The 12,328-nt window shown below is 49.6% G+C and overlaps 3 protein-coding genes across 3 annotated transcripts in view; all 3 read right to left on the bottom strand.

Annotated features, from left to right (window-relative positions):
* RPRD2 (regulation of nuclear pre-mRNA domain containing 2) overlaps positions 1 to 12,328 on the bottom strand; it is a 206,048-nt gene that overhangs the window by 138,096 nt on the left and 55,624 nt on the right.
* Positions 1,140 to 3,316, bottom strand: LOC121916295 (heat shock 70 kDa protein-like). Its single transcript, XM_042441217.1, is given in 2 exon segments — positions 1,140 to 1,684; positions 1,686 to 3,316. Coding segments are annotated over 2 exon segments (1,947 nt in total). The 5' UTR covers positions 3,189 to 3,316; the 3' UTR covers positions 1,140 to 1,240.
* LOC121916296 (heat shock 70 kDa protein-like) lies at positions 4,315 to 6,530 on the bottom strand. The gene has a single exon (XM_042441218.1). The coding sequence runs from the start codon at positions 6,302 to 6,304 to the stop codon at positions 4,364 to 4,366; it is 1,941 nt and encodes a 646-aa protein (XP_042297152.1). The 5' UTR covers positions 6,305 to 6,530; the 3' UTR covers positions 4,315 to 4,363.

The following is a 12,328-nucleotide window of genomic DNA, read 5'->3' as shown; positions in this document are numbered from 1 at the left end:
CCTTGGAAAGTCTTCTTTGGAGGTTTTTAAACAGCGGCTGGGTGTCTATATGTTGTCAGGAGGGCTTGGACAGTGCCTTCAGACTTTGCGCACCTCTCCATCCAGCTTCCCACTTTGGTCCCTTTCCTCTCTTCTTTTGTCCTGCTTGCCACCAGAAGGACACACACAGACACGCTACACACACTCTACACACACATAGCACCCATCTCCCTTGGAGAAATGCCAACCTGCCATATTTCCAACCAGCCCCATCACGCATCCCTTCCTCGCTTGCTCCAAAACGTTATTCATCTTCTTGAAGGCCAGGAGAGAAAAGAAGCCGAAAGGAGGAGGAAGGGAGGGAGGCTTTCAAAACTCCCCACCCTTTGCACCCGCTCTTTTCGCTTTTCCCGTAAGCGGCCATTAATTAAACGCCAAAGCGTGGTTACAGGGAAATCAAATGACTTCACGGCGATTAACGCCTATTATGTGCCTCAGAGGAGAGCGGCTAATTTGTGGCTTATAGGAAACCGTGTGGCGGAGATGGAGGCGATGCCAGGTTGCGCGCTCCCAACGCCTTCGGCATCTTTCTCTCTGTCCTCCCTTCCTTGCCTCCTTTGGTAGACGCCCCATGCCAAGGGGATTGTGGCCTGTGGCCCAACAAACCTCAGACCCCAACCTTACAACGTATTGCAAGGTATTGCAAGGTACTGCAACATATTGAAGGTACTGGAATGTATTGCAAGGTACTGCAAGGTATTGCACCATATTGGGGTCTTCTCAGTGGCTGATCCCATATTGTGAAACTCTCCGCTGAGGAGGTTTGGTTAGCCCCTTCCTCACTGCCTTTCCACCGACAAGCAAACCCCTTTTTATTTACAAGGCTTTTTGTTTCCAACTTGTCACGGCCGATGGAGCTTTCGACGAGGCGCGTTGTGTCTGCGTTTTATTACATTACAATTGCTAGAGCAATTCAAGCTGTGGATGCATATCCTAAACCAGAAGACCTTTGCTTGCAGAGTGTTGTGGGCAACACAGCCACCACCAAGAAGGCCCTGTCTGTCTGTTGTCCTCGCCAAACACACCTTGGGGTTATTTGAGATGCACATCTATTTTGCAACACATGAAAGAATTAGCATTATTTTTTGCATCTGTTTCTTTTCTTTCTGTTTTTGTTTTAATGTGTTTTATCACAACCTACCCAGAAATTTGGAAACACCCTCCCTGCTCTCCTCAAGGCTCACGCATGGTGGATGCGTGCTTATGGTTTTTCTCCTTCTGTGCTGAAATGTGTGATGACAGAGTAGCAGAGATCTTCCAGCTCTCTCTTCCGCTCCTCCAGCTCCGTCTTCGGTGCGCACGGGTTGCCTTCCACCCAAGCATCCATCTCTTCGCATATTTCCAGCACCCGCCTCTTGGCGCGGTCGTCCAGCGACGCCTCCTGGACCGCCACCCGCTTCAGCTGGAGAGTGCTGGACTCCAAGGAGTTCAGGGCCTCCAGTTTCTCCTGCTCGGCCTTCTCTTGCTTCCGGTACTCTTCCTCCTCGTGGATAATGCGCTCCATCTCTTCCCGGTCCAGCTGCCCACGGGTGTCTGTCACCTTGAGCTGGTTGGCATAGCCTGTGCTCTTTTCCATGGCCGAGACGGTGAGGATGTTGTTCTGGTTGATATGGAAAGTGACGACGATGACCGGCACGCAACGGGGGGGCCGGCTGGAGTCCATTCAACGTCAGTGTCCCCAGGAGACGGTTGTGCTTGGTCAAGGTCCGCTCGCCTTCATAGATCTTCAAGAAAATGCTGCTCTGGTTGTCCTCCGTGGTGGAGAAGTTCCGGGTCTCCTTGGTAGGGATAGGGGAGTTGCGCTTGACCAAGACATCCATCACGCCCCCAACTGTCTCCAGGCCCAAGGAAACTGGCGTAACGTCCAAGAGGAGGAGGTTCTGGAGGTTCTGGTACCGGTGGCCAGTCAAGATGGCAGCTTGAATGGCTGCTCCCTGGACCACTGCTTCATCCGGGTCAATGGCCTTGCACAAGGCCTTCCCATCAAAGAACTGTGACAGGAGTCTCTGGATCATGGGAATGCGAGTGGAACCTCCCACAAGCAGGACCTCGTCCACTTGGGCCTTTTTCAGCCTCGCATCGTCCAGGGCTCTCTCCACGTGGAGCAAGGTGGCCTGGAAGAGGTCGGAGCACAGGTCTTCAAAGGTGGCCCTGGTGACAGTTGCGTGGAAGTCTATCCCCTTGTAGAGGGAGTCCACAGCGACAACGGCGGTGACATGGGAGCTCAGTGTCCGCTTGGCCTTCTCGCACACCGCCTTCAGCCTCTGCATGGCCTTCCTGCTCTGGCTGAGGTCCTCCTTGTGTTGCTTCTGGAACTCCTGGGCAAGATGGTTGACCAACCGTCGGTCGAAATCCTCGCCGCCCAAGTGGGTGTCCCCGGTCGCGGCCACCACTTTGAAGACACCGTCTTGGGCCGTGAGGACGGAGACGTCGAAGGTCCCTCCACCCAAATCGAAGACGAGGATGCTTCTCTTCTCTGCCTGCTTGATGCTGTTGTTCAGCCCGTAAGCGATGGCGGCCGCTGCAGGTTCGTTGATCAGCCTCAAGACCTTGAGTCCTGCGATGGCTCCAGCGTCTACGGTGGCCTGGCGCTGGGCATCGTCGAAGTAGGCTGGGACAGTGATGACGGCCTGAGTGACTGGGCGGCCCAGGTAGGCTCCGGCCAGCTGCTTCAGTCGGGAGATGACCATGGCCAAGATCTCCTCGGGGTAGAAGGACTTCTCCAGCCCTCTGTCCACCACTTGAACTTTGACTTTCCCACCGTAGCTGCTCTCAATGACTCGGAAAGGGAAATTCTTCAGGTCCAGCTGTATGGATGGGTCATTGTACCTGCGGCCGATCAGCCGCTTGATGCAGAAGACTGTGTTCTCTGGGTCGAGGCCTGCCTGGGTCTCCCCCGGTTCTCCTACCAGCCGCTCTCGATGGGTGAAGGCCACGCAGCTGGGGGTGGTCCGGCTGCTGTGTCCATTGGCAATGAGGTCCACTGCCCCATTCCGGCAGACTGCCACACAGGAGTACGTGGTGCCCAGGTCAATCCCCACGGCCGGGCCCTTGGGTTGGGTTCTGGCCACCGAGGTGGAATGGGGGTGAGGTGGGGAGCCACCAATGGTGGGGTCCTGGGCTTTCTCGTGGCTGGCATCGGCTCCCATCAGAGAGGGTGCGTAGTGTGTGTGGGTATGTGGTTGTTGCCGTTGTTCTACCCCCAGGCCCCCCAAATCCCTTTGCCAAAGATGGTAAATTGGCAAGCCTGGGGAGGGGCAGCTATCCTTTGGCTTTGAAGGGGATGTCTCTCTGCTTCTCCCAGGGAGCAAACGGTGGTCCATCATGGCTGATGTCACAATGCAAGTCCTCTGGGGAAAGCCTCATGGTTTCCTCCAGGGTTGCTCATCCTGATCAGTTATTGAGGTCTTCAGGAGTGGCTTTGCAAAGTGGACATTGGGTGGACATCTGGGGAGAAGTCTAGGCAAGGCCCAATGGATGGTGGGTCCAGTGAACAAGTCGCTTCTCTGCTGGCACCACATTTTGGAAGTTGGCAAGTGCCATTTCCTTTCCATGGGCCGTCTGGGTCAATAAATGGCCCCCCTCTTCCTGAGTAGCATATTATTTTGGTTCATAGACACACATACACACACATTTGTGGCTTGTTTCGTGGCTTTATTTGCGGCTATGATTAATATGTTCTCTCTAGGAACTTTTAGGTCCTCCAGCACAATTATGTTGGAAGTTGACCATAGAGTTGTGCTGGAGAACCTAGAAGTTCCTAGAGAAAAAGCTCCTCTAGGCATTTGTAGGTCCTCCGGCACAATTCTGTGGTCAGCTTCCGGTGGATGTTGACCATAGTTTTGTTTTGGAGGACCTAGAGATTCCTAGACAGGTGTTTTCTTAGGTTAAAAACCAGTGGGTTTTTTTATTTGAGGTTTTTCCCCTTTCTGTGCTTCTAACTCCAGCGAATGTGGAGGATCCACTATTTTTACATCTCACTGCATGAAAGATACAACCTATATCTGCAACCTGTAAATTGCTTACTCTGTGTCCAGGAAGGCTGAAATATTCCCCAAATGTTTTTGGGGTATTGCCATTTCTAATGTCAGATTTGTGGGCATTAATTATCTTGCTTATAGATTGTGCAATGTAGACCATGGAGGGGCATGGATGGCATATATCTCATTGAAGGAAGTGCAAGTAAATGTGCCTTGGTCTAAACACAGCCTCCAGGCTCAAGTATATTTTCTTTTTTAAATGAGAGACCCAGAGCATATATTTTTAACCTATACTTTTAATGAGCCCCATAGGTGGTACAATGCATTCTAGCAGTCCAGTGGTTTTATTGCATCTCATTCTCAGCTTGAGTCTCTACCTTGGCTCCATCCGCTCCCGCAGTGTGGTCCTCTTGGTCTTCCGCCAGCATCGCTCCTTCCGCGTTCTCGCTTTGGGCGATGGAGCCGCATATGGAGTCCCAGGCTTGCTCCAGGTCCTTCTGCCGCTGCTCACACTCCTCCTTCTCCGCCAGTGGGTTCCCTTCCAGCCAGGAGGAGGCGCTTTCACACATCTCCAGCATCCTCCGCTTGGCTTGGATGTCCAGGACTTGCTCCTCCGCCACCCGCTTCAGCTCCAAGGTGCAGGACTCCAAGGAGTTCATGGCTTCGATCTTCTCCTGCTGGGTTTGGTCGTTCATCCTGAACTCCTCCGCCGCCTGGACGATCTTCTCGATCTCCTCTTTGCCCAGGCGCCCTCGGGTGTCGGAAATGGTGAGATGGCTGGTGTTTCCTGTCTCGACATCCTTGGCGGAGACGGTCAGGATGTTGTTCTCGTCAATGGAGAAGGTGACGGTGACTACCGGGACCCCGCAAGGTGCCAGTGGGATCCCATTCAAGGTGAAGGTGCCCAGGAGGTGGTTGTGTTTGGTCAGAGCCCTCTCTCCCTCGTAGACCATGAACAAGATGGTGTCTTGGTCGTCTTCAGTGGTGGTGAACTCCATCGTCTCCTTCGTCGGGACGGGGGAGTTGCGTTTGATGATGGTGGCCATCACCCCGCCTTGAGTGTTGATTCCCAAAGATAGGGGGGTGACGTCTAGGAGGAACAGGTTCTGCATCTTTGGTGTCCGGTTGCCGGTCAAGATGGCAGCCTGGATGGCCGCCCCATAGGCCACCGCCTCATCGGGGTTGATGCCTTTGCACAGCTCCTTTCCGTTGAAGTATTCCTTCAGAAGTTTTTGGATCTTGGGTATCCGAGTGGAGCCTCCGACCAATACAATGTCCATGATTTCGCCTTTATTCATTCGGGCGTCTTTCAAGGCCCTCTCCAGGGGTTTCAGGGTGGCCCGGAAGAGGTCCGAACAAAGGTCCTCAAAACGCGCCCGGGTGACGGTCGTGTGGAAGTCTATCCCATGGTAAAGGGAATCCACAGAGATGCTGGCGCTGGTGCAAGAGCTAAGGATGCACTTGGCCCTCTCGGCGGCCGTCTTCAGCCGCTGCATGGCCTTCTTGTCCTGGTGCAGGTCTCTCTTGTGCTTCTTCTTGAACTCGTCGGCCAGGTAAGCCACCAACCTCTTGTCAAAATCCTGCCCGCCCAGGTGAGTGTTGCCAGCCGTGGCCTTCACTTCAAAAATGCTGTCTTCGGCAGAGAGGATGGAGACATCAAAGGTGCCACCTCCCAGGTCGAAAATGAGGATATTCCGGGTCCCCCCATCCTGGTTCCTGAGGTCCAGTCCATAGGCGATGGCGGCGGCAGTGGGTTCGTTGAGGATCTTCAGGATGTGGAGCCCTGCAATGGCGCCTGCATCGATGGTGGCCTGGCGCTGGGCATCGTTGAAGTAGGCTGGGACCGTGACGATGGCTTGGGAGACAGAGCAGCCCAGGTAAGCCTCCGCTATTTGCTTCATCCTGGCCAAGACCATGGCTGAGATCTCCTCCGGGTAAAAGGACCTTACTTTTCCTTTGTGGACCACTTGGATCTTGAGCTTGTCCTCGTGGCTGACCACGGTGAAGGGCCAGTGCTTCATATCTTCTTGGACGGCAGCATCCTGGTACTTCCGGCCGATCAGCCTCTTCGCATCGAAGATGGTGTTCTGGGGGTTGAGAGACGCCTGGCTCTTGGCGGGGTCCCCCACGAGATGCTCTCTGTTGGTGAAGGCAACATAGCTGGGGGTGGTCCGGTTGCCTTGGTCGTTGGCGATGATTTCGACTTTGTCATGGTGGCAGACGGCCACGCAGGAGTAGGTGGTGCCCAGGTCGATACCGACGGCCAGGGCGTTTTCCTTAGGCATGGCGGTGCGCCTTCCTTGGCTAGAAGATGGCAGACTCAGGAGACCGGAAGGAGGTGGATGTTCCCATAAAGACTTTTCTTATTCTTGTTCTTCTCGCCTCTCCTCCTGCGACTTGGCCGCTCTTGGGGCTTAGGAATGGCTGCTCTTGGGACTTTTCCTCAGGGATGGTGGCATCCTCCCCCTTTGCCTATGGCAAGGCATTGCTTGGGCCTTTCCCCTGGTCTTCTGTCCAAGGAAATCATCACTTTAATCTGCAAAACTCCAACTGATGACTTCACCAAGAAGCATCACAATGGAGAGGATTAGGTAGACAGTCTTGGCCTGGTCAGTCTCTGGACCACACTCTCTGGCCTTCCTCCCCTCCACTCTCCATCCTTCATTGAGTGCGCCGCAGACTCACTTTGCAACTTGAACCACATTTGCAGGGACTGAAGTAAGAGAGAAGGACGGAGAAACTGGGACCTCGCCTAACCTTATGACTGTTATGCTTTTGCCTTCCTACCCTCCCCTTGTTATCAATTATAGATTATTTCAAAACCAGAAATTTAACCAGAAATTTAGCAAGGACACCAGGAGCTCAACTGGAAAGGAACCTCAGCGTTGTTCCCGGTAGGAAATTCATCCAAGTTATTGGGACCCCGATTCTAACCAAGCGGACCAAGTTTTTGTAGCACTTTGAACAAAGGAAGCTACACGTCCCATTTCTATTGGTTAAACTGAATTAAACATTACATCCAGTGGATGTTCAAACCTTACGTCCCTATCCCTCGTGGATTATTATCTATATATTGTCCTTTTACCATCTCCAACTGCCTTGTATAGTTTCCTTTTGTTTTGGATAATAACTTAAATCCGGAACAAATTCCAGAGTCATTTATATTCCAGAGCAGAAGACTTGATCTGAAATAGCAACCTTTGCTCTCAAGTCCATATTTTAAAATTAAAATTAAATTAAATTAACATTCTCAGTTTTAACCAATCCGCCTCATGCTCTCCATCTTTCATTGAGCGCAAACTCTCTTTGCAATTTGAACCGAATTTGCAGCAACTGAAATAAAGTTATTGCAAAGGAGGAAAGTGGGAGAAGGATGGATAAATTGGGACTTTGCCTTATGACTGTTATGGACCAAAAAACCAGAAATTTTGGCGTTTTGCATCCACTTGTGAGCAGAAGGGAGTTGTGACGCCAACAACCGTTTTCCATCAGCGGCGCCCGCCACCTGTTCCTTCACCAGCGCCAGCCTTGCCGGGTGGGCAATCGGGAGGCTAAAATTAGGAACCCGCCGCCTCGGGGCAAGGAAAATCTGAGTCACGCTTGGAAGAGCAGGATACTTGGCTGGTTCGAACGCATGAGAAACAACACGTTCGGAGGAAAGTGGAGAGCCGGGTGCGTGTTTCTCCAAAGCATGGATAGCGGTGAAAAGAAAGCCTTTGAAAAACAACGCACACAAACCCAACAAAACCTGAAGGAATCTGATATCGCATTAATGCCCTCCAAAGTGGGCAACGATTGAGGATGTACGAATCAGATGTTTAAAAAACGGGGCTGTTTTTTGAGGATGAAAACGGACCCGGCAGCTTTACAGTAAGGCAAACTATAGAGCGACTGTGTCGGCCGTGACCCCGGAGGTCAAAGGTGAAGGGTTTCCCAGGGGTGCCTTTGATAGAGCCATCTTAGACGAGAGAAAGGAGGGTCTATACAGACGTCGCCGCCATTACCATGAGAATGCGTCGCCCGGCGCAGACCCCCCCGAAAGAGCGTTTTAGGGCAATGTAATTAAAACGGCACGGTTTGGGTTTCGCTCCCTCTCCATCCTCTCCAATTCCCACTTTCTCTCTCTTTTCTTCTTCCTCTCCTTCTCCTCCGTTTAGACCCTTAACCCTTCACACAGGACGCTTCGTGACTAGCCTGGCAGACTAGAAAGAAAGATAGAAAGAAGTAGGGACCAAATGAGAAAAGAGACGGCGGCACTGCGCAAACACAGCCTCTTTCTCCTTTTTGCCAATGGGTTTCTTAACAGCTTTGACTTCCTTTGGGGAACTCTTGCGGCATGATTTGATAGCGCTCTCCTGGAGAGGGAGGCTGAAAGCGTGCAAAGATTGGGACCTTTTGCTTTTGGTGACATTTCTGTTAAAAACCAGCCCCGCAGATTTCAAGTTCTTTCCATTCTCAGAGATGAAGACCTTGCACCATTGTTCCATTGCGTCCTATTCTCTGGGGCAGCAGAAAACAAGCTTCCTCCATCCTCAACACGACATTCCTTCAAATATCTTTTACAAAGCCTATCATGTCACCTCTTGACCATCTCTTTTCCAGGCTAAACAAACCCATACCTCCCTAAGTCTCTCCTGATAAAGCATGGTTTCCAGACCCTTCACCATTCTGGTCGCTTTCCTCTGGACACTATCCAGCTTCTCAACATCCTTTTTTGAATTGTGTTGCCCAGAACCGGACACAGTATTTTTCCAAGTGACCAAAGCAGAACAGAGTACCACTATGATCTCCCTTGATCTGGACACTATACTTCAGTTGACGCAGCCTAGAATCGCATTGGCCTTTTTAGCTGCCGCATCGCACTGTTGGCTTATGTTCAACTTGTCCGCATCCTTTTTGAATTGTGGTGCCCAAAACTGGACCCTAGCCTTTGCATAGAATCATAGAGTGGGAAAGGATTTCCCAAAGGTCATCCAATCCAAACCATTTTGGTCACACAAGATGATACAACCAAAATGCTCCTTGGGATGGATGGCCATCCAGCCCCTGTTTAAAAACCTTCAAAGAAGGAGACTCCGCAACCTTCAGAAGAGTGTCGGACATTTTAAAGGGACGCAGGCAAAGGCCGTAGTCCATTTTTGCCGGACGGCGAATATTCAGGGAGCAGTGGGGTCACCCCTTTTTTAGGTTGTCTCCCACACTTCTTGCAGTCCCCTTGTGACCCACCTTGTTACTACAGACTTGCACAGAGAGCGCATGCAAGTTGTAGCGAGCAAAGGTCAACGTAATTGATTGTCAGTGTAACAATGGTGCACCCATCGATCACAGAATCTGCAGAATGGTCTTGGTATGCTTGGACACATCTCTCTGGCCCAGGCTTTTGCGGCCTCCGGGTTCAGATCCCACCCATCCACAGCCCTTCCCCGCCTCCGCTTGACCTCCTCCTCCTCCTCTTCCTTCTCCATGACTTGCCTCCTATTCAAGGAGGATGTCGTATATCACGGGTCTTTTTCCTCCATCCGTCAAACCTCCAAGACCCTCAAGATCATGGTCATGGAGGAAAGAGGGATCAGGGGTCAATTGGGAAGACCTGCAGGGAGGCTTTGCAGAGGGAAGATATTGGGAAGCAACCTTCCTTTTTGGAACGGAAAGCGGAAATATTATGAAGAAGGACGTTTGCAGGGTGGTTACATGATTGAGATTTCCTGCATGGCAGAATGGGGTTGGACTGGATCAGGGGCCTTGCGGTCTCTTCCAACTCTTCTATGATTTTTTGATCCCTGTGTCACGACTTCCATAAGCAGAAAGGTCTGTTGGATCAATGGGAGTTTGATCAATGTAGGATGTATGGATTTAGCCGATCTACTTGAACCTAAACCCAGTCCTTGGCCTCTTCCTTTCACCCGCTGTGGACTGGCTTCCTTTTCTGAACCCGAGATGCATCTACACCGTAGAAACAATACACTTTGATACCACTTTAATTTAGCCTTCTCAGCCAAAGAGTGCCAAACTATAAATCCCAGGCTTGGAACCATGGCAGTTAAAGTGGTGCCAAACTGCATTATATTTCTTCGGTGTAGATGCACCCAGAGAAGGTTAAGGACCTTATAAAACTATGAATCCAAGGCTTTTGTAGCATTATATTTCTCTGGTGTCGATGCACCCAGAGACGGCTTAAAGACCTTGTAAAACTATGAATCCAAGGCTTCTGTCGCGTTATATTTCTACAGTGCAGATGCACCCAGAGATGGCTTAAAGATATTGTAAAATTATGAGTCCAAGGCTTCTGTAGGATGGAGCCAAGGCATTAAAGCAATGTCAAAAGTGCACTATATTTCTACAGTGCAGATGCACCAAGAGAAGGCTAAGGACCTTGTAAAATTACAAATCCAAGGCTTCTGTTGCATTATATTTCTATATTGCAGATGCACCCAAAAGTACATTACATTTCTATGGTGCAGATGCACCCAGAGAAGGCTTAAAGACCTTGTAAAACTACGAATCTAAGGCTTCTGTTGCATTATATTTCTATGGGGAGAAAGCGGCACATCCGTCCTGCGTCGACCGACAGCATTGCCCGCCTTTGCGCACAAGCGTGGCTGCACAAACCGCACAAGTTGCACACACCCTTTTTTCCAGCCTCTCCTTTCCAAGCCTCCCCTCCCTCTCCTCCTTTCCCCCCTTCTTTCGTTTTATTTCAATCTAATTGAAGAGGGAGTTTGGGTCTTTCTTTCTTTCTTTCTTTCTTTTGGATGAAAGCTGGCAGGGGCTAATTAGGGCTCATTATTCCCAGGTTTTCCTCATGCCTCAGTTCTCCTCAAATGGAGGCAGAGGAGGAAAAGATAGATTTGGAAAAAAGGATAAAGAAAGAGAGGGATGGGAGGACCCTGGCTATTAAAGAGGGAAAACAAAGTTAGTTAATTCACGCGGCAAAGTAGAAAGAGACCGGGGAGGCCCCCCATTTGTGTGTTTGTGCGATCATGTGCAAGTGTGCAAATGTGTGCATGCATGCTTTCTCTCCTCTTCATCCTCCTCTCCTCCACTTTTCTTCCTACCTTTTTTCATTCATTCGTTCATTCATTCTAATGTTTGCATTTGTCATCTTCCAAGAAAGAAGTGATAGGCGTTCAAAGCAATTGTTGTGAATGCCGTTTGCATGCATGTGTCGGCAAGTGTGCACTTATTTCTTGCTTTCTCTTCTCTTCCACACCCTCCACTCCTTCATTCCTTTCTTTGCAGAGGAGAAAAATTCAGTACTGGGTGTTCCCACTTTCCAAGAGCAAACTGATAAAAGCAATTGTTGCGAATACCATTTGTGTCTGTGTGCACAAGTGTGCGGATGTGAGAATGCATGCTTTCAGTCTTTGTGTTCTCTTCTTCTCCCCTTCCTTCCTTCCTTCCTTTTTTCAGAGGAGAAAAATCCAGTGGCTTCCCTTCCAAGAGCAAACTTTGATAGGCATCAAAAGCAATTGTTGTGTCATTGTGCATGTGTGTTTTTGCGTGTTCACAAATGTGTATGCATGCTTTCATTCTTTGCGTTCTCTCCTCCTCTTCCTCCATTTTCCTTCCTTCATTCCTTCTTTTTGCAGAGGAGAAAAACCCAGTGTCTTCCTTTCCATGAGCAACTTTTGATGGGCATTAAAAGCAACCCAATATGAATGGGATGCGCATCATGCGCAGATTGCAACGCATTTTTGGGACACAAAGAAGACACTGGATTTTTCTCCTCTGCAAAAAGAAGGAAGGAAGGAAGGAAGGAAAATGGAGGAAGAGGTGGGAACGCAAAGAGAGAAAGCATGCATACGGATTTGTGAACATGCAAACATGGTTTCAAATGGGAAAACTGACGTATGGGTTCTCATGGGTTCTCATTAGAGAAATTAATTTGGAGTGACTCCGGATCCTTTACAGCTATTATTCCATAGAGAAAATATAAAAACGCTTTGTACTCGGTTGTTAATGTTATTTCCGCCTCTCCATTTAAACAATGTCTCTTCTTTTGGAAAGCTTGAGAAATACACATCCAAGTCTTGTTTAAGATGCATTCAATGGAGACAAAAAATACTATTAGAACCCATATTTCGCAGGACTTTTAAATGTGTTTTTATAATGGCTCTATTTATTGCACCCGACTTCTCCGTCTTTTATCGTTTATCAAGACGGACTGAAAGAGATGAGAGAATGTGCCTTCGATTGCAAATTGATATCTTATGATATCCTCTTGCTTTGGTTGAAACTTTAAAATAATTTATTAATTTAATAATAATAATAATAATAATAATAATAATAATAATAATAATAATAATAAT

The sequence above is a fragment of the Sceloporus undulatus genome, chromosome 9 (genome assembly GCF_019175285.1).
Source record: "Sceloporus undulatus isolate JIND9_A2432 ecotype Alabama chromosome 9, SceUnd_v1.1, whole genome shotgun sequence".
Lineage (NCBI taxonomy): Eukaryota > Metazoa > Chordata > Lepidosauria > Squamata > Phrynosomatidae > Sceloporus > Sceloporus undulatus.
Note: the sequence above shows the minus strand (reverse complement) of the source record. Positions and strands in the feature narration are given on the sequence as shown.